We start from the raw sequence: 24,802 nt of genomic DNA on the forward strand, positions 1-24,802 counted from the left end.
TAAGCATATATTGAACATCGTTGACCCGACAGAGAACGTAATTTAATAATTAAAATAAGAATAAATATAAAGTATAAAGCATATCTACCGTATCCAGGACATAATGTAGTAACAACAATAGTCGTTATGAAATAATAATCCCTCTAGTGAGTTAATATGTATGTGGTGACCCCTATGTGATGGATATGATAAAAATAAATAATTAATTAATTAATTAAAGTTAAGTTAATGCAAAGAGAAACATGCAGATAGTAAGAAGAATAAAAAATAATAGAGTAGGAATAATAGAACCTGAACTCCATTTCTTATTTGTACTACATATAGTAGTACAAATAAGAAATAGTTTCTCTTACATCCTCGGATTACCCTAATAATTTTGGAGAAATAAAAATAAAGAGTGTAGGACTGCTTAAAGACAATACAAGACATAAGTTTTAGCTCGGGTATGCCCGGAATCGCAAATTCGTTCCTATAGTAGGAGTCTGAGCTGAATTTGCATGTCACCTTAGCGTGAACTTAGTATATACAGTGTAATTAAAAAATAAAATAAAATAAAATAAATGATACACTATAATTTGCAGGCAGGTGGGTACAAGTTTTGTACGCCGTAAGACACCAAGAAGCAAAGTGTATCCTATGTACATATATACATGGCTCTAAATTCGTAATTATGGTAATTATATTATTCAGAAAATATTAATTTTTGAAATTAATTATATTTATCGCCTTCCTGAAGTGGTATTTCCGATAAGCGATAGGGAAATTATTATTTATCAACTTATTGTACAATGCTAGTATGTTTGTTGAACAGGTTGTGTTTTTATTGCAAATAGAAGCAATCTTCAGGCATTGGGATAAAATGATATTAGCATGCACTGATTTTGATAGATTAGATCTCCAGTTTGTAAGGCCGACTACATTGAAATTAAATGCGTCTCTTGTATTATATACGTTTACATCTATATTATTATTGAATATTTCTATACGAAGATCCAGGTAATTTGCGATAGTATCAGAACTGTTTATTTTTTTCAATACAAGTTCTTCTGGATATAATTTGCTGTAATCCTGAACGAAATGCGGACAATTAAAACACAAATAGATCATCTACGTATCTGAATATAAGTAGGTTATCTTGGAATGTTCTTTCTGTAGAATGTAGATAGAGGTTTGCAATAATGCAGGATGCTGGACTTGAAAAATAAATAAATTTATTAGAGTATCCCAGTAGGTTTAATCAAACTTTATAGCATTTTTATGTTTCAAATATAGTTTCTGGAGATCATCTTTTAAATTGTCGAGATTGATACTAGTGAATAAACGGTTAAAGTCAAATGTTTGTATTTGCTGAATATTGTTATTTTTTATTGCATTTATAATCGATAAGTTGTTATTTATTATAATAGTTTTATTTACATTAATTAATGTAGTTTTAAGTAACTTTTCTAACGTTTTTCCTGGAATTTTAGCATAACTATGATGTTATGAATCTAAATGCAATAGGTGATTTATGAAATTTGAGTATATTATATAAGCGGATATTTTAGGTTATTGTACTTTAGCTTTAATTTTTTATGCAATGCTATTAGTTTTTTGATTATTACATTAGGGGAAGATGTTATCTGTTTATATGTATGGCTAGACTGTAGTTCATTTTTAATAATTTCTATGTAATATGACTTACATATAATTGCATAATTGCAAGCAGCTTTGTCAACCGGAGTAATTACAAAATGTTTGTATTTCTTTGAGCTGCTTATTTATTAATTTTATATTATTTAGATTATCCGGTATGAATTTCAATTGATTATATTTGTTAAATATGATATTTAGCATTGTGAACAGCCGCATGTGATATGCTTCAACCGGTATGTTATATTTGTATGCAGATCTGATGCAGTATTTTAATAAATATAGATATAACAGTTTTTTAAAAGTTGATTTATTAATAGGTAGATTAGGTCGAAACTTAAAACCGAATGATAAAATAGTTATTTTATCTCTTTTTTATTCTTCTTACTATCTGCATGTTTCTCTTTGCGTTAACTTAACTTTAATTAATTATTTATTTGTTTATTTTTACCATATCCATCACATAGGGGTCACCACATATATATTAACTCATTAGAGGGATTGTTATGTCCTGGATACGGTAGATATGCCTTTATACTTTATATTTATTCTTATTTTAATTATTAAATTACGTTCTCTGTCGAGTCAACGATGTTCAATATATGCTTACATTTATAATATCTTCCTTTTGATTCTAAAAATTTTAACTACCTTTAATTGGTTTAGATTCAAATTACTTAATCTCTTAATTTTTGATTTTTTATATATCTTAGCAGATATTGATCATTACAGAAACAGAGAACTTCTTATCGTTTTTTGCCTTCAGTCATCTACATTGTGGGTAGACAACGATACATTTTATGTATATATATATTTTATATCCCTTGCGTTTCTTTAAATCCTGCTTGGTATTGTCTGCTTGAATTACCTTCTATATTATTATATTCAATATTATACAAAATATTTTATACACATTATGGTTGTAATGCATAATTGCTCTAGCAACTGCATTGACCCTTAAGTATTAGTTACAGCTTGTTACAATTTATTAACTTTCTTTCCATATTACTCATATATATATAAGGCTTTGCCTTAAAATTAATCAGTCGTGCTTCACCATAGGATTATTTCACGTAAACACGTGAAAAAAAACTTTCACGTGTTTTTTCGTGAAAATTTTCTTTAAACACGTGTACAGAAACATTCTCTGTTTTATGAAAAACACACTACGGTGCATTAGAGGAAAGCATTCAATTGCCAGTAAAAGAAAAGCAAAGCGATCAATTTTCGTTAATTTACATCTTTCGAAATGCTGACGAAGTTACCTTTCGAAGTTCAAGTCGATATCAATGTTATTTTTTATTTTACGTTTTAATTAATTTATTTTTTTAGCTTTATCGTTTAATTTTTAATTAAAAATCATGTACACTTTTTATAAAGAAATTGTTGGCTGCTGAAAACTACTTTTTTCGTCTTTTCTACACTGGACCGTTATTTTATTATTTTTATTTTGTTTTTTCAGCACTGCAATCCGAAATTAAATTAATCTGAACATAATCATATGTTTTTTTTTTTTTTTTCTGTATAAAATCAGATTTAAATTAGAATCAAATATTTATAATTATTCTCACTGTGTTTGTAAAGAGCTTTTTTCGCATTATATAATTAGCAGCTAACCATTTTTGTGAACTTCTGAACCACAAGAAGAAGAGAAAAAAAAACTCCTCAGCGCTTTCTCAACAAATATATATATATATATATATATGTGTGTGTGTGTGTGTGTGTGTGTGTGTGTGTTTTGAGAGAACTCTGAGGAGTTTTGCTTTTTATATGCTGTATATATACGCTAAGTGATCGCTGAATTGTGAGCACCCCATCAGTATTGAACTTGCCACATAGCTCGCAGGTGGGTGACGGTGGTATTGCTTAATATGGGGTGTGTTTTGATAGCAAGAACTAGGACCCCTGGTGTGTATGGACCAACGTTTTACTGGTCAGGTCTACCGGCAGCTCTTAGGAGACCATGTGCAACCTGCCACGTTCCAGACAGAAACTGAGTCTTCAACGATAATGCATCGTATCATCGAACCCTCAATGTGCACGAGTGGTTCGAGGAACATAGTGAAGATATCGCCCATCTTCATTGGCCTCCAAATTCGCCTGACCTCAATCCAATTGAACATCTGTGGGATGTTTTGGAACGGGAAATGAGGCATATGGGCATGCAACCCACATCCATCCCGACACTATGGAAAGCATTGCATGCAGCATGGCTGTAGATCCCTACAGACGTTGTTGTGGAGTTTTATGAGCATTTAAGCACTAAGGCCGTATTGCTCCGTGAATAAGGCGCCTCCGTAGCCAGGTGGGAAGGAGCAGCAGTGCGTAGCACACGCTTCTTGATTAGACCGGGGGTTTGAGCCCGTCACCACCAAATACGGAGGATGCGGAAAGGTCAGGGAATGACCACCGCATATCCCCGGAGCAATATGGCCTTAGTTGCTAATGCTCCTAAAACCCAAATAACAAACTAACAAGCTCCGTGAATATAGTCTGTAAATTGCGTGTATTCTGAGGTCGATTTTCTGTTTACTGGACGAAAAACCCGACTATCCGGGGGCAAAAAAAAGACATACAACATTCGCTTAAACCAAACGCAGATGCATTGTGAAAAGGCCCATCCAGGCTTTATCTACCTGATGGGTGCGGGGGTAGCACAGCGATTGTGTCAACTGTGGTACTCGCAAGACCCTACAGAAAGGTTAATGAATAAATTTATATATACAGACATAATGTCTTCGTTGATGCGTTCGTTGATGTTCGGATTAGTGACACATACCAGATGATGGCTCATTGCACTGCCTAGTGACTTACTGTAGATGGTGGCCCATTGTATTAACTTGGTGATTGACCCCATGTAATTGAATTCCAGATGATGTGCAATTGTGCTGCCTTAGCAACTGATCCTGGATGGTGGCTCATTGCTCCCTTACTAAGTGAATTGTATGTTAATGGCTGGATGCCAAACATTGGTATCCCAGTCAATGTTTGGCACCACCTATTCACAATAAATGTAAATGTCATTATGCGAAGTTACTTTGGTACCTGCCGGTGCTGTGAATGAATTATTGTCCCTTGAGAATTACGTTTCTCTCTATTGAGTTCAATTAGTGGAGAGTATTAGTAATGGCCACACGGTGCAAGGAAGCCTATGGCTTATGCTGCACCAGCCAAAAAAACAAAATAAATAAATAATAATAATAATAATAATAATAATAATAAAAATTAATAAGAGAAAAGGAAATGGACAACATATGCAAGAGAGCTCAAATAGTGCGTATGAGAACAAGTGCGCTACTGCGCATCCAGGAGATGATTCTAATCATATACCGCTGCCATCTAAGTTGCTTTTGCATCATCAAATAGAAAAAAAAAAAAAAAAAAAAAAACAGGCTTTGAAGATTTTTATGCAGATTCGTAGACCAGCCTGACTGAAGCACTATGGTTCTCGTAGGCAAAGAAAAATATAAAATTCATGCCCAGTGTTTTAAAAATATTTATCAAACTAATGGCAATGCTAATCCAGATTTTTCAGACTAAATAAATAACTGAAATTCGGAAATGTTAAGAAAACAGCGCTGCTCAAAAACTCGCATGCTAGCATATCTGGATGTTTTGATATCACAAACTTTTTTAAACGATTATACGAAACTACCAGTGAATAAAAAATAAATATATAATCATCAATTCTGCATGCTTCGTTAAGAACACATCATGCGGAATCGTTCGCATTAGGATTAAAATTTATTTATGATGCGTCACAAAAGAGAACAAAAAACAAACAAAAAGGATATTCAAGATCTTGCAGGCATAACCTTCACGCTTAAGATAGTATAAAAACGAAACAGCGTGGACTCTGCTTCACAGTCACATCGCAGTGCCATATCGTTTGCTGTGATCTTCTAGTGAACATTAAATTTTATTTTTATGTTTCCTGCATAAATTTGGGCAAATTAAGTTTTCTCTTCTCATTATGCCAAGCACGAAAATTTGCATTTAGGGTAGGTCATCGCTATACCACGAAATGTGCCTGTCTCATTTATGCAACCTTTACTGCAGAACCAATAATTCTCAGGAGCCTTCACCGTAATATATACAACTTTATGCATTATGTGTTTGGGTAAAGTAGTTTGGAAGGAAGAGTGAAAAGATATTTTTGATTGCGTCTTGCCGAAACAAATGGCCTACTATAAAGGAAATCACGCGAAGCTAGAATAATATCAAGGAGGTTTGCGAACGTGGCAAAACCTGACTTATGTACGATTAGAAGGATTGTCTTTTGTATTTCTTTAATGTTCTGTGACACGAAGATTTGATGAAGTGTGCGCCATATTTCAACTACCTAGCCACGCTTTATATCGTGCGTCTGTGTGTGAAAACTGCTCGATAGTTTCTGATATATTGTTTTTGTGATTAAGTTGCATTTTGGGAGGTCTGCTGAAATTTAACACATTTTTACTGCTTTAATGACTGTTGCGGAATAAAGAGTGAAAGGGAAAAGAAAATGAGATTTAGGAAGAAGTAGTAATCGGACTGAGATGTGAAAAAAGAATATAAGTTACTGCGTGTATAGAACGCTAGCTTCAATGAAAAGAATGTCCTTATTGAGACAGGCATTTACAAAAGAGAACAAATAAGAATTGGAGAAATGCAAGAAAGTAGTAGGTCACCGAGAAATGAGAGCATAACAAAGAAAAGCGCTATTGCGATAAATATAGAAGGGAAGAAGAAAGTGTGAACCATATAGGTGGAAGGGATCAAAGATAATGTAATAGAGAAGGATGAAAATATTATCTATACTAGGTAAACCGCTGTTGGCTTATCGCAAAAAGGAGGAATAAAAAGTTATACTTAGTACTTGCGCAGAAATAGTTCTGTCTGATTGTTCGTTAACAATTCAATTGTTTTAAATGGAATCAACTCAGAGGAAGTGGTGTCAAAGCTGGTGTCTAGGATCAGATTTGAAACGAATGTCCATGATGCCAACTGAGGATATATATAAATAAAAAGTTGAACTAGTTTATGGTGATTGTCGGATCAAACAGTCAGATAATTGTTACTACTTTAGGGAGTTCAAAAGAATGTGTTCAATTCTGTCCGAAATTAAGATACAGAAAGATATGGAGCAGATGGATCCCTTGAAAATGAAAGGAAAAAGGAATGGAAGTTTGTCAACAATTTTTGTTTCGTTTTGAACGCGAAAAAGATGCATATTTAAAAGCATTATAGTGATTGTAGATAAATTGTGGATTCACGGCTATGATTGGAAAACAGAGGCGGTCCAAATTAATATCGGAAAATTTATATCGACTGCTTTTAGTACTCTATGGGTATTCACCTGTTTTTGGAAAAATAGATCACACTCAATTTAGTCCAGTACTCTGAGACACTGGGCGAGTTCGAAAAAAAAAACAAGAAAAAGAAAAAGAAAAAAAAAAGGGAACAGAGGCTTAGCCATACAGCAATGTTGTTTCAAAACGACAACGCGCAACTTCACTGGCAGCTGCGCAACGTTGCAAGAATTTTGTTGTTGCGATTTGAAGTTGTTCCATGTACTTCGTTAGACCAGATTTGGCGCCATTCATCTTTTCTGTCTCCAAATTTGAAATAACTTTTCCGATGCAAGTCATATGTTTCCAGGAAGAAATTAAAGCAGACAAGTCACAGCCGACGAAAAAGTTTTACTTGAAAGACATCCCAAATTTTAAGCGCTGGACGAAATTTATTAATTGTGTACGTGGTATGTGGGCTACAAGTAGCTACATCAAAATAAAAGAAACTCTTTTTTTTTTTTCTTTTTTTTTTTTTTAAATCCACAAGTGCATTTTCTTTTTATTTCTATTCCCTCAAAATTTATGCAATAAGAGGCATTACTTTTTTTCGACCGCCCTCGTATAATATTTTATTGCAATATTTTAAATTTTACAATATATTTTTTATATTTTTCGCCTAAGGATACTGTGCTAAAATGTCCTTCCAAAAGTAAATCTTCGTTCTTCCTGTGTGGCGCCATAAGTGTTCTGACCCTTGGAGTTCTACGTTTCAACATCGCGCCACTATCACGCTTTACTAGTACATTGGTCAATCATGTACAAGTATTACCTTGAACCCCGTTGCACTGATGTACTCTTTCCTCTTTCGAGCACATTTAATGAAACTGTAAAGCGATTTTGCTATAAAGAAAGCAGTAAAACCTTGGATTGTTTTAAAGTTATTAGAGTCAATAAAAGTATGTAACAGAATCGGCGCTGAAGATGTGAAATCAGGAACTGCCGCTTGATTTGTAATAAGCATAAAATTTTTGGTGAGGGAAATTCAATGGAAAAGACTAGAGGCAGATTACATTATTAGGAGAAGACTTGTACCATGAATGTTAAGAAAGTACGAAGTTTATTTTTATTAGTACGAAGAAAACTGCAGGAGAACTCAATGCGTTGACTAACCGTTATGAGGTACTAAACAGCGATTCCAAAAATGAAAAAATAAATTAAATCTTATACGAAACTTCTACTTAATAAAACGGGACGTTTGGATCCCGGCTCCAAATGTCCCATACGTAATAACAACACAAATATCTAATTCAAAAAGCCCCCTACTATCAAAAAAATTATACAGAAATCCACACGTAAAAGAAAAAAACATAATACAAATAAAAATATATTTTCTCTTTGCATATCTATCTACATTAAAACTATCTACCGCACTGACCCTCTAGTGGGTAAGATAGTTTTTATCTACATAAAAACTGTATACCCAATAATTTTGTCTGTTTCCCCAAATTTTTGGGGGAACAGACACGGTTAGTGGAAGTTTCTGGAAAAGTTAAAACTAGGAATTTGCTCGTATATCTCATTTTGTGGCAACTTTACGATCGTCAGTGGCTGGAATCGGTTTTGCCACAAGTTGAATTTGTGTTTCAAATTCAACGTGATATTCCTGTAACTTCATGCTGTCATTGGATATTTTTAGTCTTGTAGTATTTGTCTATTGACCAAAAGAGATTTATTAGATGCTTGTTTAAAAACAGCATCAATTTGCAGCAGTGTCAATACATCTTTCCTTTCGGTATTCACGAGAGAAAAATAATAACAAAAATGAAACAGACACCTGAAAGGATATAACAACGGGTATTATCCGGTGTGGTGGGAAGTGAAAAGAAAAACTAGTCCAAAACCGTTAAAATTTCACTTAAAATCTTTGCTTTCGATTATAATATTTGTACGCGAAAAGCATTCATTAGTTTCTGTTCTTGATTTTGTAAAAACATTATAAAGCAGAATGTAAAAAGTGGTTAAATATTAAAGTTTAAAAGTAACTTCAATTGCTTTTTATAAATATAAATAGATAAATAAAACAGAAAGCATGTAAAATACCTCCATTGGACTCGTAACATAACCTGCACATAAAATACAAACACGTACATACTTATACATCACGTGTGCGAAAGTATGAGCTTAAATGCTCTTAACTAATTTTAAGGATATCCAAAAAAAAAAAAACTACCTTTCATTTGGTAATTTGTACTTGTGCGTAATTCATGCTTTTTGCCTTTCTAGAGTGTTTTTATTTTTTTAAAGATGTTAGTAATGTGACGTTGATGTTGCAGATTATTGCATTAGATACCAGACACTTGGAAAACACTTTACTTCAGTTGTTATAATTTGAAATTACATTTTTTCTAGTCATAATTCGAGTCACAATTCTGCTTAAATATCACTCGTAAGTTCTTAGTTGTGATGGTTGTTGAAATACAATTTACTTAAATGGAAAATTTGAAAGGGTTCACTGCATTCATTGTTTAATGTTGTTTATTCTTTCCAGTTTCACAAAAATTATTTTAAACATTTTTAAAAATAATTTTGGTTAGATATACATGATTATCTTTTCTGCTTTTCTCCAAAAAGTTCAATCAAACTGTCGGGATTGTGAATTGCTGCATGGAAAAGTTCAGCATCCTTTTGCACTGATTGTAAACTGATATTGCTAAATAAAGTGGCTTCAGACCTCTCATTAACTTACAGTTAATGTGAAGTCTGAAGCCACTCTCATTTGGCAATATCACTTTCATTTAGAAGATATATGCACAGTGCATATATCTTTCAGATTATTGATTAGTTTAGATTAAAAGAAAAACATTTCAGATAATCCACTTTCGTATGACTGACAGCCACCCACTGTATTTTTTTTTACTGATTTCCTTAAAATATGGTATCATGATATTTTTCAAGTGTGCTGTTTCCTTCCTTTTAGTTCATCATTTCTAAAATGAAAAATTCTTCGACCTCCTGCCGATTGCAGTGATAACTGTAATCGACAAGATGTCCTTTTTGAGAAAACTTCGGCTTTTTTTTTAAAGCTGTGCGTTCAGGTTTGATTTCAATGTGTTATTATTTTCATATCATTTCATAAACAGGTTATTAACTTATAATATACAGGATTATTAACTACTTGAAAAGAAGGATGGAGAATCACATCAAACTTTCCTCCTCATTAATATTAACATTTGAGCTCTAAATGGCATTTTAAATTAAAAAAAAATAACCACAAGTGAGACTTGTGGTTATTTTTGGTTACATATACATGACTATCTTTTCTTCTTAGTGGGAAAGACATGATCATAATTTTTTTAATAATCTCAGAAAACTTTGTCCAACTGTACTGCATGCTGATGAGGGCCGAATTAATGAATAATTATATCTCAGTCCCCCTTGCCATACTGGGACCATATTCGCCATCCCAGCAAAAAAAAAAAAAAAAATTAAAAAAAATGTGAAAAACACCTCACTTTGCACGGTGTTTAACAAATACCAAATAATGGTATATTTTTATATCTGAAACGTATAAGAGGTAATATATTTTTTTCCTTCTTTTAAGCATTCGAGTATTTTGTGCTTTGGGTAGATTATAAAATGACAGAAATCATAGAGTTTGATTAATTTGTGTTTGACGTAGTAGTAGTATGTGATGCAAGAAAGCAAGTGTATGAGCTTATGCAGCATCAGCCAAAAAAAATTACACCATTCCCTCTAATGCCTGTCCAGTGCCTCCTTAAATTTATTTAACCTATCAACTTCCACAACAACAGATAGAAGTTCGTTCCAGAAATTAACCACCTGCTGGCTAAAGGAAAATTTCCGCACATCTATTCTACATCTGTCTTTTCTTAATTTGAATTTATGCCCCCTTAGGTTCGTAATCTGAACAAGTGGAAGGATCCCATCAGAATCCAGCGTGGTCAACCCATTCAAGGCCTTATACACCTCAATCAGATCACCGCGCAGGTGCCTAGTCTCCAGCCACTGCAATTTGCAGAACTTAAGCCTCTCTTGGTAAGAGGATCCCTTCATTCCCCTCACCAATCTTGTTGCCCTTCTCTGTACACGCTCAAGTAAATTACATCCTTCCTAAAATGTGGCCTCCAGACCTGTATGCAGTACTCAAGGTGCGCCTGACCATTTCCTTATACAGAGGGACAATCACCTCCTTTTCCCTGCTACCAAAATTCCTATATATCATTGACAAAACCCCATGACCTGCCCTGGCAGCCTGTCTGCATTGCTCAGAAAACTTCATACCTCACTGCACAATTACTCCCAGGTCTTTTTCATTTTCTACCACCTTAAGTGTAGTAGCACACATTTGGTACGCTTCTCTGGGGTTACTTCTACCCATATGCAGTACTTTGCATTTGTCAAAGTTAAACTTCAGTTGCCGCTTCTTAGCCCATCTGCCCAAATTATCTAGATCCTGTTGCAGTAGCACACTGCCATTACTGTCATTAACAACACTGCCAACCTTTGTATCATCTGCAAACATCGACACTAAGCCTGATATACCTTCATCAATATCATTGATAAATATACAAAACAACAGAGGACACAACATCGAACCCTGTGGAACTCCACTAATAACATTAGTCCACGAAGAGCAGCACCCATTAATTACCACCCTCTGTCTTCTCCCACTCAACTATCCTTTTATCCATTGTAGCAACTTACCGTTAATACCATTCTGCTCCAATTTGTACAATAGTCTTCCATGCGCAACAGTGTCAAAAGCTTTCCTGAAATCCAAATATATGATATCAAAATTATTTTTTTGCATCCAGTTCCTTTGTAACCACATCATAATATCCTATCAAATTTGTCAGATAAGACTTTCCCTTAACAAACCCATGCTGTGTCTGAAGTATTGCTGCAGTTTTGTCTAGATGATCTTGAAATGCATCTTTAACCAGTGACTCCATTATTTTACCCGAAACGGAAGTTAAACTAACTGGTCTGTAATTACTCGTGTCACCCTTCGATCCCCCTTTGTGAATTGGGGATACATTTGCATATCTCCGGTTCGTGGGGACCTCCCCTGAGTCCAAGAATGCTCTCATAATTATGGCTAAGGGTTTGCTCAGTTGCTTTGCTGCCTCCTTTAACATCTAGTTTTATTCTACAACATCACGTAATTTGTGATGTTGTAGAATATAAGGGAGCTTCAATATCACTTGTTAAAAATTGTTTTTTTGGGATTAAAATGTAACTTTGTGTTCTCACTTTAACCGGGCGGAGATGGAGGAAACCCCTGGGACCGTTAGACAATGAACACTTTATCCCACTTTAACCCTTGTATGCTTCCTACGTAGACAGAACGAGGGCTGTAATTTTTATCTTGACCAATTCTCAAATAGAAGCACCAGAACTTCAATTTCTTGCACCCTATTCCTCTCCTCAATATTGCACTTTTAGTGCTCCCATTTGTGGTATGAGTCTTTATTATTATGATCCATACCTCTGTCAATCTTAATTAATAAAGATTCATATCCCTGTTAATCGTATTTAATAAAGATTCATAGTCTCTCTTTTATGAATTGATAACTTTTGATAACAGCTCTGCTCCCTTCTGCACTGCATCATCTTTTAACTGTTCTCAGTTATTAGTAAGTATGTTGTACAGTAGTCTTTGTTTTCTTATTATGCCTATTCACTGTACTGTATCCTGCTCATGCAACATAATTTAGGTTATATATATATACCGTATTGTAAATTCGATGAATTCAGATAGCAAATCCTTAAAATCTTATTTGAATGAAGAAGGCGAGCAGGTGATTGCGTGAAATAGATTAAGAAACATTAATGGACACTGCAAAACTAGAAAGGAATCGGATACGGGTGCATTAGTGATCGAGAAATTTAATCATCTCCATGAAAAGTTTCGTCCATTACCTGGACAGAAAATGATATAAAGGGAGAACTAAACATTATGGATAACGCTGAACCTTAGGCCAAAAGACAAATATCTTCCCGTTTGATGCTGAATGGATGATCTAGGATCAGCTCTCACAGAAATGTACATCGATGGGAAATTTTGGAATTGAAATGTTTGTTCATCTTATGGTGGACTGGGTAGCTCAGTGGGTTTTATAAGATGACTAATATAATTGCCACTATACTTGTGCCAGTAAATGCCGTAAAATTTATATAAAAAGTTCTGTAATTGAATTTCCAGTTCAGGGCTTTATTACTTAGCAATGGATTGATGACGATCTTGTTCCAGGATTGAAGCTAAAGTACCATTACAAATACCTATAGTATATATGTGTGTAACTTGCTTGAGGATGTTGTTTTCTATAAAATCTGCTACACTTGGAAACTCGCATTAGAAAGTAGTCAGAAGTGTGCCACAAAGTACATAATACCATTATTACCAAAGATGCAACCATCTGTGCATTCAAACTTTGTGTATTTGCCTTTCTAAACAAAATGGCACATGCGTGAGGAAGTACATAATATAACTTTTTGAAAATAAGTAACTGTTATTACTGTGAATAGTCGGTAGCTGGTAATTATGACTGTGTTTAGAAAACTAGCCTCAAAATAACATGGATAAACAAGGAAGTCTTAATTTAGTACGATATAGAATTTAGGCTTATGGTTGTTGATACACTGACTCACTGTTCTGCCCTGTCATTTGCAGCCGTTCTATGAACCCTGGCCTTAATTGCCTTGGCACACATTTCTAATAATTCAGCCCCCTCCCAGTCTCTTTCTACTGTCTTATTATTTTAAATTGCGAATTATTCATAACCCGTCCCTAATATAATAATCGGAACTATATATTAAGACTAACAACTCACCAACAGTCAAGCCATCTCTCCAGCTGTCTCCATGGTAACGTACAGTGTAGAACTGACCAACATACCGCACTTAATCGTAACGAGGTCCACATGGCTCCTATGATCAACATCTTGGCCACAATTGCACATGCAACATGCCAATTGGGGAAAGCTACGTTTACTTCCAAATGAAACAATCACTTTCTTGACCTCTGTGCATCAATAGGCAAACACATAATTATTATTTTAACGATCTCTGAGTTTAACCCATATCCATACATGAGTATTATGTGTAAATTATTTTAACGACCTGTGTATTCACGGACCGATTTTCAATGGTGTTGGCTTGAAAACGTCTTGTAGGGAACATACTTCTTCCGACTGAAATCGGCTAGCTACAACCTTGATTGAAGGAAACTTTAGAAATTCCTCCAGCCGTCGACCGCTCTCCGATGACTGGAGGAATAATTTCCTTTCCGTGACAGTATAGTGGTTAAACCACTACAATATTATGGAAACATACATTCAGGGGAACCCCAACATTGTTCCCAGTTGAAATCGTAATCACCAGCAAACTATGACCCTTCAGGGTGACTTCACAATCCGCTACCAGAAGAGAGATCCTCTCTCTCTACACACACGCGACGTTCAATAATTGCTCTGGAATCATTGCTTTCACCATGTGTATATGGTAATCATTGGGCCTCAAACAGAAGTGGGATTCATTGCTAAAGACTACTTGACCCCATTCTTTATCCCAGGATTTTACCTCATGAAAATCATCTCATCACCGACTGGATTTAAACTCAGTTTTTCCCCCGGTGTGTGTGGAGGATCGCAATTCTACCAATTGTGCTACCCACGAGGGAGATTCGCATGCATTTCCGATGGGTGGGGAAGTTTAGTTTCATTGTCACCAATTGTAATTAGCCTGAAATTCCTTTAAAAATGCGTTGTGGCGACTATTTCTGAACCGTGGCAGGTTTTTGAAGATAATGAAATCGCCTTGGTCATACTTCTGATTAGCTCAATTAATAGAGATTGTATTCTCTAAGACAGTAACCATGTCCCTCCCAAAGGCTTTTAAACTAAAACGTCTTTACAAAATCTGGAGGCATCAGTGAAGTTACTGATCACACATCTTATTATAAAGTCCAATTCTGCAGTTTCCTTAACTAAATTTGGGCCTGGGTTCGAATTTAATAGAGGAAACTGCAGTATTGGAATTATTAAACACCCGTTTAGAAAATATGAAAATCATTGCATTTTCAGCAGAAATTCAGGTTGACTATGGTCAGTCAATAAATCTCATCACCTGATTTTAGTTGTCTCTTGGCCTGCTGAATGACATACCGCAGTTGGATACTTTCATGCTTGTACTCTCACTACATCTCAACTTAGTAGCAGCTGTTAATTTGCTACCTGCCCCGGCGGCTTTGGGACCTGCACCTCAATCAGTGATAAAGTATTTAAGGCCATTGATAATCCAAACACTCTTGTCTATTCTTAATGTCATATTCATGACTGCGTTGTTTCTACACCCTTGAGTGAAACAACTGCCAGTATAGGTGCCACAAAATTCCTCATCTCGTATCTTGTGATCCTTGCTGTCCAATCACAAATGCCTTCACTCGGTTACTGGAGTAAATTGTACTAGCAGCTTTCACTAAACAGATTCTCACAGATGTCTCCTCAATTATATCAGAGATCAAAAAATACGAAGAATATTAAAACTTGCTATTACTTATAGTTATATAGAGGAGAACCTTGATACAGTGAATGTCCCCCTCACTCTTATAGCTCTTTGTATTATAAAATGATAGGAGATAGCTTCATGTTTCCTCTCCATTCTGTTCCAAAAGTGGATGCCACAGTTGGCATGAAATTGCAGTGGCATGTGATAGAGCCGAAGTTTCCCAATGTGTATTCTCCTCTTGCGACTGCTTTTCATTATTATTACAGCACCGCCATACCTATCAGATATCCTGCACTGTACCGAATTGTCTTCAAGTCTTGACCACAAACAAAGTTAATGACACCCTACTCAAAACTGGACCTTTCCTTCAGCAATTTGTCCTCGCGAAACCTTGAGAAAAACAATATTTTTCCTCCAGACTAATCCTAAAACGATCGCACCTACTTCGCCAATACCAAATGTCCAGTTATCATGTATCACTCTGATTTGGCGTAGTCTTCTACCTGAAACTGTGGTTTAACATCCAGTCCTGAGAAATTCAGTTTCACGAGCCATGATGTTACACTGGACAGTGAATCAGAACTTTTTGTGCAAAAGGACCTTAGAATCATCAAGAACCAATCAAGAAATATGCTAATTATTATTTTCGCTCATAGCTTCTCACTCATATATGTTAATTTGACTGTAGAAGCGTGTGTTCACAGCCCGATTTGCAGAAAAAGGGGAGAGCCAATTCCTTTCGCCTGAGATCGGTTAACTACAGCCTCAATTGAAGGGAACTTAAGATGTTCCTCCAGTCACCGACAGGAATCGACCACATTCCTCTCCAAACGAGTGGTAGACGGCGATGTATCATGCTACGGAGGGCTGTGAAGAAACATCAGAATGGTTGTTTATTCTACAGTTTGTGTAGGATATAAATTTAAAAAAAAAATTAACATAATTAGAGCCACCAGAGAACGATTTAATTTACTCATATGTGTTATATATATATAGGCATTATGACAATAAATTGCATGTTTTTCTGGACTTGAAAACGTGGTATTTCTTCACCAGCGATACCACGTTCACGAATCTTCCATAAAAATACACGCGAAGCGCACGCGGACTGTCTAAAGCTAACGATAACGCATTAAAACTACATTTAACTTATAAATTTCTTTTTTCTATACAAATTGTACGGAAAAAGGAAATAATAACTTCTGTATTTTTATTTGTTTGATTTTAATAAAATTTGGAATGACTTGGCAGATACTTCTATATGAACCAAATATAAAATTTCATGAAAATCCGTCCGCTGTGAGTCCTTTTGTTACATGCAACTTGACGGACAGACATGATGAAGACAATAGGTGCTAACGCGCCTTAAAAAGAATCTATACAGTCTGTATTTTCGAAATCTGAAGCTTTCTTATAATAAGGAAAATAAAGTAAGCTGATAACATGTTTGTCAGTATTTGCAGCTAAAAATTAGGTATACCGGCCTAGATATTACCCAAAGTTATTCAATGCATCTCCTGTATTTATTATTTTTCTATCAAAAAGTTAAATTAAGAAGGCATGAAAAAGAATTTTGGCAATTTCCTACAAATTACAGCTTCTTTAAGATTGGCAATTTTTCACCTCGATTTTAGAGGTTTATATATTCTTTAAAATAATTCGTTTGACTTAATTAATCAAAGTGAGTTGCTTCTTCTTATCATTTTTAATTAGTTCATAAAACGAACTTACCCTTGATTTTCTGTACATTTTTAAAAATTTCACTTATTTCAATATTAAAAATGCAAAGAGACTGGAATAATAATTTGATTAATTATTTAATAAAAAATTATAGTAATGGTAATTTAATGTGAATATTTTTACAAAGAAAATTACTCTTTGAGCCAGGTCTTCTTACACCGGTGATCGTTTTTTCGACAATTATTAATTAATAATTACTAAGCATTTCCTTCATCAAAATAGGAGAATCATTTATATGGGAATTATATTGCTTCTTCATTAAACGTTCACGTTATGAAGTATCTTACGCAGTTGCCGCATTTAATATTAGCATTATAATGGCAGAATTTATTTTGGTATTAGGAGCAGCTTCCCTTATTTAAGCCAAGGCATGGAATGCTTTTAGCAGCCAGCGACGCATTAATCAGGAGATGTACTGTACCTTGATCACAATAAATATTGTATATCGATTTCATATTTCACTTTATTTCTAAACAGAAGTTCTCTTCTCCACTTTAATGACACTACTTTAAAAGCAAATCTGCTTCAACTGATTTGTAAGTATAATTTATATGAAATATTGAGATTAGGAATAAAATATACATAACGTAAGTGCTTCTGCTGAAAATTATTTATACCGTTGTTGAATGTATTATATATTCAATTTCTTAGTAACTTTTCACGCCTAGTTTTGCATTTCAGTTCTCCGACTGTAGAGATTTTCGTAACTTTCCAAATGACTTCGTTGGAGATGATTTCTTATGAAATAGGACTATAATATTTTTAGATTCAATGAATTTTCGATGCATATGTAATTTTTGTCGTAGTATACAAATCTGCCAAAACATTGGCTGCTTTTCACCGAAGATCTATCGTTTTTACATTTTTATAAAAACGAACTACTTTTTGTAGTGATAAGTGGCAATTTTAAAATATTCAGAGTGAACGTGTGGTCACGTATGGTTCGATTTTTCAGAGACATTAGAACAAAATAAATAAATAGAATCAGTAATCAAACAAAATAAATAGAATCGGTGAATTTATTGTAATATAATTAAGTACATATATAGTATATACATTGATGAAACACCTGTTAATTGATTCACATTTCTAAAATCACCAAAATTTGTTAATTACCCTTAATATCCTTTATTTCACACACACACACACACACACTGCACTGTTATGTGTAGTGCTGATATCCTCCTATTTGTTTCCTCATCAATCTTGTGTAGTCATGATGCAGAAATCGTTGCAATCTTGAAAGCGAAACACGTCTAGAAAGTGTCATAAATCTGATCAGTCTTGTTATTTGAAACTCTGAAGATGCATGCGTATGCTTTCCACTGCATTAAAGTAGTTTAACAAGAATGGGAACGTATAATGATCCGTCCAGAAATGTTATACAGAAGGTTGATTGATTTAATCAACAATGCTGACGTATCCGATCAATAATACATTTACACCAAACCTACTGTTTGCTTCAGGTTTGAAATTAATCCATATGGCTGTTAGATCATCACAAAGAGCACGATTCACTCAGTTATTGCCCGAGTGCTTGCTAGCTTGGAATCGTTCGGTTAATTTCTTCAAGGTCATGGAAGAGACCATGTCTCATCTGGCATGTCTCATCTATTGGGTATAATACAGAATATCCATATTATTCTGTAAGGAATATTAGTATGATAGTGTTTTTTTAGGGTCTAACGGCACCAGGGGTTTCCCCCGTCTCCGCAATATAAGTATGATATTGAAAGATAGATTTAGAGATCTATAGAAGGAAAACAAAATACTAATTGGGTGTTGAAATCTATTTGACACTTTGATAATTAGCGCTAACCTAAATTAGTACATTCATTAAGAAAGGATTACTTATCGTAAATTCAACACGACTTAGATTTGCCTAAGCGTAAACATACCTCGAGAAGAAAAATTCCTTGTAAACGATTTGGTAAATAAGCTTTCACAAGAGATAATAAATGGATAAAAATCGCATACAAATAGATCTTCATGTTAGCTGAGAAAAAAAATTAACTTTATGTTCTTGGTATTTTTAAATAAGTTTTAAGGAGGATTAATTGGGTACATTTCGTATAAAAATTAGAAATACAGTTTAAGAATAACAGAAAAGAAATCATTTCAGAGAAATCATTATTTTTCTGCGCAGAACTTGAGAAGCTCAATAATTTTATTGTTACTTTCCATGATTATATGAGCTTACCTATCTCACTACTTTTTGAGCGATATATAAAGCTCCAGGAATACTTAGAAAATGTTGCAAATCCGGTTTAAAATTCTAAATCTAGACTTCCTCAAGCTACACATTTTTCCTTTTTAAAGTACATCGAAGATCCTTGAACCTGTTCGTTCTTTTTGCTCTTTATTCTTCTGCCTTCTCAAGAGCGTTGAAAAAAAGTCGGCTTTTCTTTCCCTAAAAGAGCATCTCATCATCCAAATGCGCATGACGCAGTGGAATTGAAAGGATTCGACAAGTCTCACGCCGAGATCGCGAAGAAGTATAGGAAATGTGTCGAAGTTGAATGAATATGTTAGGAAAGAGCAACCTCTGGTCATCGATATTTCTTTAGATGCAGTTGGAAAGCAAAATTATTACAAAAAAAGAAGTAATATCTGATTATAATGTCCATCGAAAAACAATAATGACGAAAGCGAAATATAAAGGAAAAAAGCATATCAAATAAAAATGACATTTAAAGACACGAAATGTCATTGCAATCTTCGTGTCTTGCGCAAAGTTGCATGCCATTTTTATAGAAAGTAAAGTCACTTTAGTGAAGGCATAAAATTCTGATCAATAGCTGCTCAATAATGCGAATTTGTCAAAGAGGATAAAAGGTTAAGGACTATGCGAGAACTTAAAATTGCAATTCAGCTTGAGCACTGCATTAATCTCCATCATCCAAAGAAGCGAATTATATTAACTGTGAACTCTAGAATTGGACTAATTAAAATAAAGATAAAATTATGTTTAAAAACTCTTACCTTCAATCGTCGCGCTCACATTCTCCGTATCAAGTGCCACAGTACTAAACCCCAACAAACAGATAGTGAACACCACACAGATGGGCATCCGAAGCCACAAGCAGTAAACTGTGTCCGCCCTCATTGTCTCACCGGCCTGCTTTCACGAACACATTGACCATAAGTTTACCTGCCTACTGGAAAGGTAGGCTGCACTGCAATCCGTTTTCTCGGTGACAGGGATTGGGAAGTTCCAGGAAAGAAAGAGAAGTGGATGGGGGGGAAAGGGGAAAGACAGACAGAAAGAGAGAGAGACAGAGAGAGGCCGCAAGTTGTTGACAGGAATCCGCGGCCTGTTAAAACAGAGCAGCGACTAATTGAGGTTCGTTAGATTTCGTGCACATATTCTGAACTACATCCCGTACACATTCATTCTTCGTGGAAGAGGAATTGATCTGGGAGGTGGAAAACGAGGTCGAAGGAAGCGTCTTATGATTTAGGAGCAAAACACCGAAGAGCAGTAAGAGGAGGGCGATGCAGGACTCCGAACTGTACACTAGCTAACGGCGCAACTTCCGTACACACTGGCGCAGATTCCGCCGACGCGTGGCCGCCGTCAGTAAGTGACTACCGCAGCGTCCTCTCCACTGACTGAAGGTTAATCGGGCAGCGCTGATCGGCCCAGAACTGTAGCAGCTCACGAAGTAACGATGTTCTTCCACTAGAGGTCGGGTCATGAGAGATCTGAAAACACTAATCAGAGATATGTAAGGAAAGAGTTATTTTAGTGCGCCCACTTTTTTCCTTTCCTCGGTAAGTGCAGTTTTAAGCGAAACGTACACAAACTCGGAGGCGGGTTCTAAATAAAGATGCTGGTTCCTAATAATAGGTTCGGATCATTTCAAAGTAAACATAAATGGTAGAGATTTGTGTGGCATATGCATTTGACAGTAGCGCAGTGCTTAAGTAATGCTGTTTCTCTCCTGATGCTGGTCCCAAATGAAGTGTCAGCTGCGGTTTATATTTCATCTCGAAAACTCATTTAGTCGAGAAAGAAACAGCCTTATCAGCAACAACTGTTGTCAACACCGAGTCGAGGACACCACCGATTCCTTTAAACTTCAAGACTATCTAAAATTAGAACGACATTTATTAACCCGAGCACCCAGGTACGGTAGCTATATCGAGAGACTACAGCTTGCTTTATCGATAACGCTATCAATGTTTACAACATGCGCACACTGGATTACCCTAAGTATAGACACGCTGTGAGAAACTGCCAATCTTAACAAATGGCATTTTGCAGCAGGTAGTCTTCATTTTACACTTTCTACTAATTTATGACACTCGTAAATGGAAATTTTCTCTTTCACTTTAGAAAATTGGGAGGTTGGGGGGGGATAAAGGCCTTTGGCCTCCATAGACCATATTGTCCGTCCCACGGTTGTTCTAGAGCAGCCAGGCCATCAGCCTCTTGTTACTCTAACTAAACGAAGCGGACGGAATTTGTGATGTGGGCAGGGTAGAACACTGATCTATTGAGAAAACAGCGAAAACTATAAAAATGTTTAATGTCCATCGAGCAGGAACCATCGGTCCAACAACGTACCACCGAATTGTTACTCATCAGACTGCCACACTGGTCTTCAAAGTTAGGACAGTGCGGTCGTTTTCAAACGTCTTATTTGCTATTACAGTGAAACAGGAATATACAACCCAGGCAGATAAGGTCACGATGCGTCGATATATAATGGCTATAAACTAGATCTATGTTCGTTTCCGTTGAGACAGGAGGAATTTTCATATTTTCCATGCAGTAGCTGAATAGTCCATCTCGATCATGTGTTACATGACTTTATCTCTAGAACTCGGAATGTTAACCCAGAAACTGGCAAATCGATCGTCAAATATATACAGTTCACAGACAATATGCTGCATAACATCAGCCGCCTCAGTGCTTACTCGAGAACTTTTTAAAAACGTTCTTCGTGGTGACGCCGCGCACAAGTTCTTTCATTTGATCAGAATAGCGCACGATGGAATTTCGAAGCTATTCCTACGAGCAGGTCCTTGTGGGTAGCACGGTGAATATCATCACCGCTACCACACCGGCTGGAGAAGGCCCCAGTTCGAATGTTGTCAATGGTGCGGGGAATAAGCTTTTTTTTTTTTCCAACTTGATTGAGTTAGTTGGTCTCAAGAAAGAGTTGTTTTTTTTCTCCTGGAAAGTCAAGATTTTCATTATTTTTGCAATCGAAGACGCAACGTATTGACGCCTAACAGCCTTAATTGCTTTGGCGCTGACACATACACTCCTTATACATACGAGGAGGACACCATTATATCCTTCGCTTTGTATTAATTTCCCTGATGAAAGGTTTAGCTGCGACGGCTCGCGCGTGATGGAACTCCTGTTGATGCAACGCCTACTGGTTATTTCACTTGTAAGTTATATGTTGATGTTAATTACGCCAGCTTTTAAAACTTTCTAGTGAATCTTTGACAACTTTAGGTGCGGTTTTTCTATACAACACGATCAACTGTTTGGAGATCTTGTATCGTTAAAATGCGTAGTGTACTATTCAGTGTTTATGTTTATGATGGCCATCTTCTTCATCGGGAAGAACATGGTCACGCTAGAGCTTCTGTGAGCTTCCACATAGAAGACTTATAATATTCCATCACTCTTTCACTTACAAACTCATTGCATTCGTATCCCCATGAAATGTGAATTATAAGCATCACATCCGTCTTACCTTCTGTTGCTTCAGTTATACTTCTGTGCTATGCTACGCAATTGTTTTTGCATAAAATGTCTTTATTCGTCCCACTACCTCTGGTATCAAGGTCCTCTTCGTGCTACTGAAAACCTGTTCCGGAATTTAAATTTGTCGACTTTTCCACTTTCATTTCAGATCCGACTGTACGCCCTTCAAAGACGTTATTCTGGTATCATGCCTTATCACATAGGAATTCATTCTGCAAAATCATCGAACACTGCTTTCTTCAAATCTGTGTTAGCATCCTGTATTATGGAACAGTTCATTATTACATTTCTTATTGATTCCTTTGCAGTATTTCTCAGAACGCCCTTTCTTTCAGCGAACTAAATTAATTTAAATTAAACTAAAATAGCAAATTAAATACCTTGACGTCATCATCATCATCAGCCATTTTCAATCCACTGCAGGATGAAGGCCTCTCCAGCAACTTTCCAGTTCCTTCTGTTTTGAGCACTGGCCATCCATTTACTACTCAAAAACTCATGAATTTCATCTATCCATCTCCGCCTTTGTCTTCCAGGTTTTCTTCTAGCTCCTCTTAGGTACCATTCTGTTATTTTCTTAGTCCATCTGTCATCATGTCTTCGAGCTATGTGTCCTGCCCAAGACCATTTTAGTTCTTTAGTTTTGATAAGAATGTCCTTACTTGAGTTTGCTGCCTAATCCATGTGTTTCTCTTCTTATCTAACAGTCTGATTCCCAATATAATTCGTTCCATTCTTCGCTGTGTAGTTCTTAGCTTCTCTTCCATTCTTTTGGTGAGTGCCCAAGTTTCACTTCCATAAGTCATGGTGGGGAGTATACATTGATTCATTATTTTACGTTTCAGACAAACTGGGATATTGCTCTTCAGTATGTGACTATATTTCCTGAATGCTATCCATCCAAAATTTATTCTTCTCTTGACTTCCAGCCATTTATCATTATTACAGCTAATAACTTGTCCCAGATAAGTATATGACTCCACCTTTTCAATTACTGCTCCTTCAATCATTATTTCCCTTTCTGTGGCATATTTGTTCATCATTACTTTTGTTTTAGCCATATTCATCTTTAGTCCAAAATCCTTACTAACTGTGCATAACTGATTAAGATTTTCCTCTAATTCTTTGGGATCGTGGCTTATGACCACAATGTCATCTGCAAATCGTAAATGGTTTAGGTCCTCTCCGTTCACATTGACTCCTTTCTGCGACCAGTCTAATCTTCTGAAAGCTTCCTCAAGGGCAGCAGTAAACAGCTTCGGAGATATTGTGTCTCCTTGTCGAACTCCTTTCTCGATTTTAAATTTGCTACTGTCTTTGTCTAGTCTAATAAAGGAAGTAGCACTCTCATATATTTTCTTCAAAATCATAATATATGGAGTATCTATGCCTTGTCTTTCCAGTGCCCGAAACATTGCCTTATGCTGTATGGAGTCAAATGCCTTTTCATAATCCACAAATGCCAGGCATAATGGTGTTTTATATTCATTTGCTTTCTCCATTAGCTGTGATATTACGTGAAGGTGATCCATAGTTGAGACTCCTGTCCTAAAGCCAGCTTGCTCTTTCGGTTGATTCTCATCAAGTATTCTTTCTAATCTGTTAGTAATGACCCTTGTGAACAACTTGTAGATGTGGGATAACAAGCTAACTGGTCTATAATTTCCAATTTCTGATTTATCTCCTTTCTTATGCAGCAAAACTATGATTGCATTATTCCACTGCTTAGGCATCACACCTTTTCTAATGCACTTTGTGAAGAGCCTTGCCAGTTTTTGTGTTATGTCTCTTCCTCCCAATTTTAACAACTCTACAGTAACTTCATCTTCCCCCGGGGCTTTCCGATTCTTCATTTTCTTGAATGCATGTTCTACCTCATCAGGAAGAATATCGGGTATGT

At 35.7% G+C, this 24,802-nt stretch overlaps 1 protein-coding gene across 2 annotated transcripts in view; it reads right to left on the minus strand.

Annotated features, from left to right (window-relative positions):
• Positions 1 to 20,422, minus strand: part of LOC150089317 (cell adhesion molecule DSCAM-like) — a 504,714-nt gene extending 484,292 nt beyond the window's left edge. For both annotated transcript variants that reach the window (XM_090368497.1, XM_090368496.1), the window contains exon 1: positions 20,157 to 20,422. In XM_090368497.1, coding sequence (XP_090224623.1) covers positions 20,157 to 20,280 — 124 coding nt within the window. In that variant the 5' untranslated portion in view covers positions 20,281 to 20,422. The remainder of the gene's footprint in view (positions 1 to 20,156) is intronic.
• Between the last annotated feature and the right edge of the window lie 4,380 nt (positions 20,423 to 24,802).

Source organism: Mastigoproctus giganteus, chromosome 2, assembly GCF_048544385.1.
Source record: "Mastigoproctus giganteus isolate SK-2022 chromosome 2, ASM4854438v1, whole genome shotgun sequence".
Lineage (NCBI taxonomy): Eukaryota > Metazoa > Arthropoda > Arachnida > Uropygi > Thelyphonidae > Mastigoproctus > Mastigoproctus giganteus.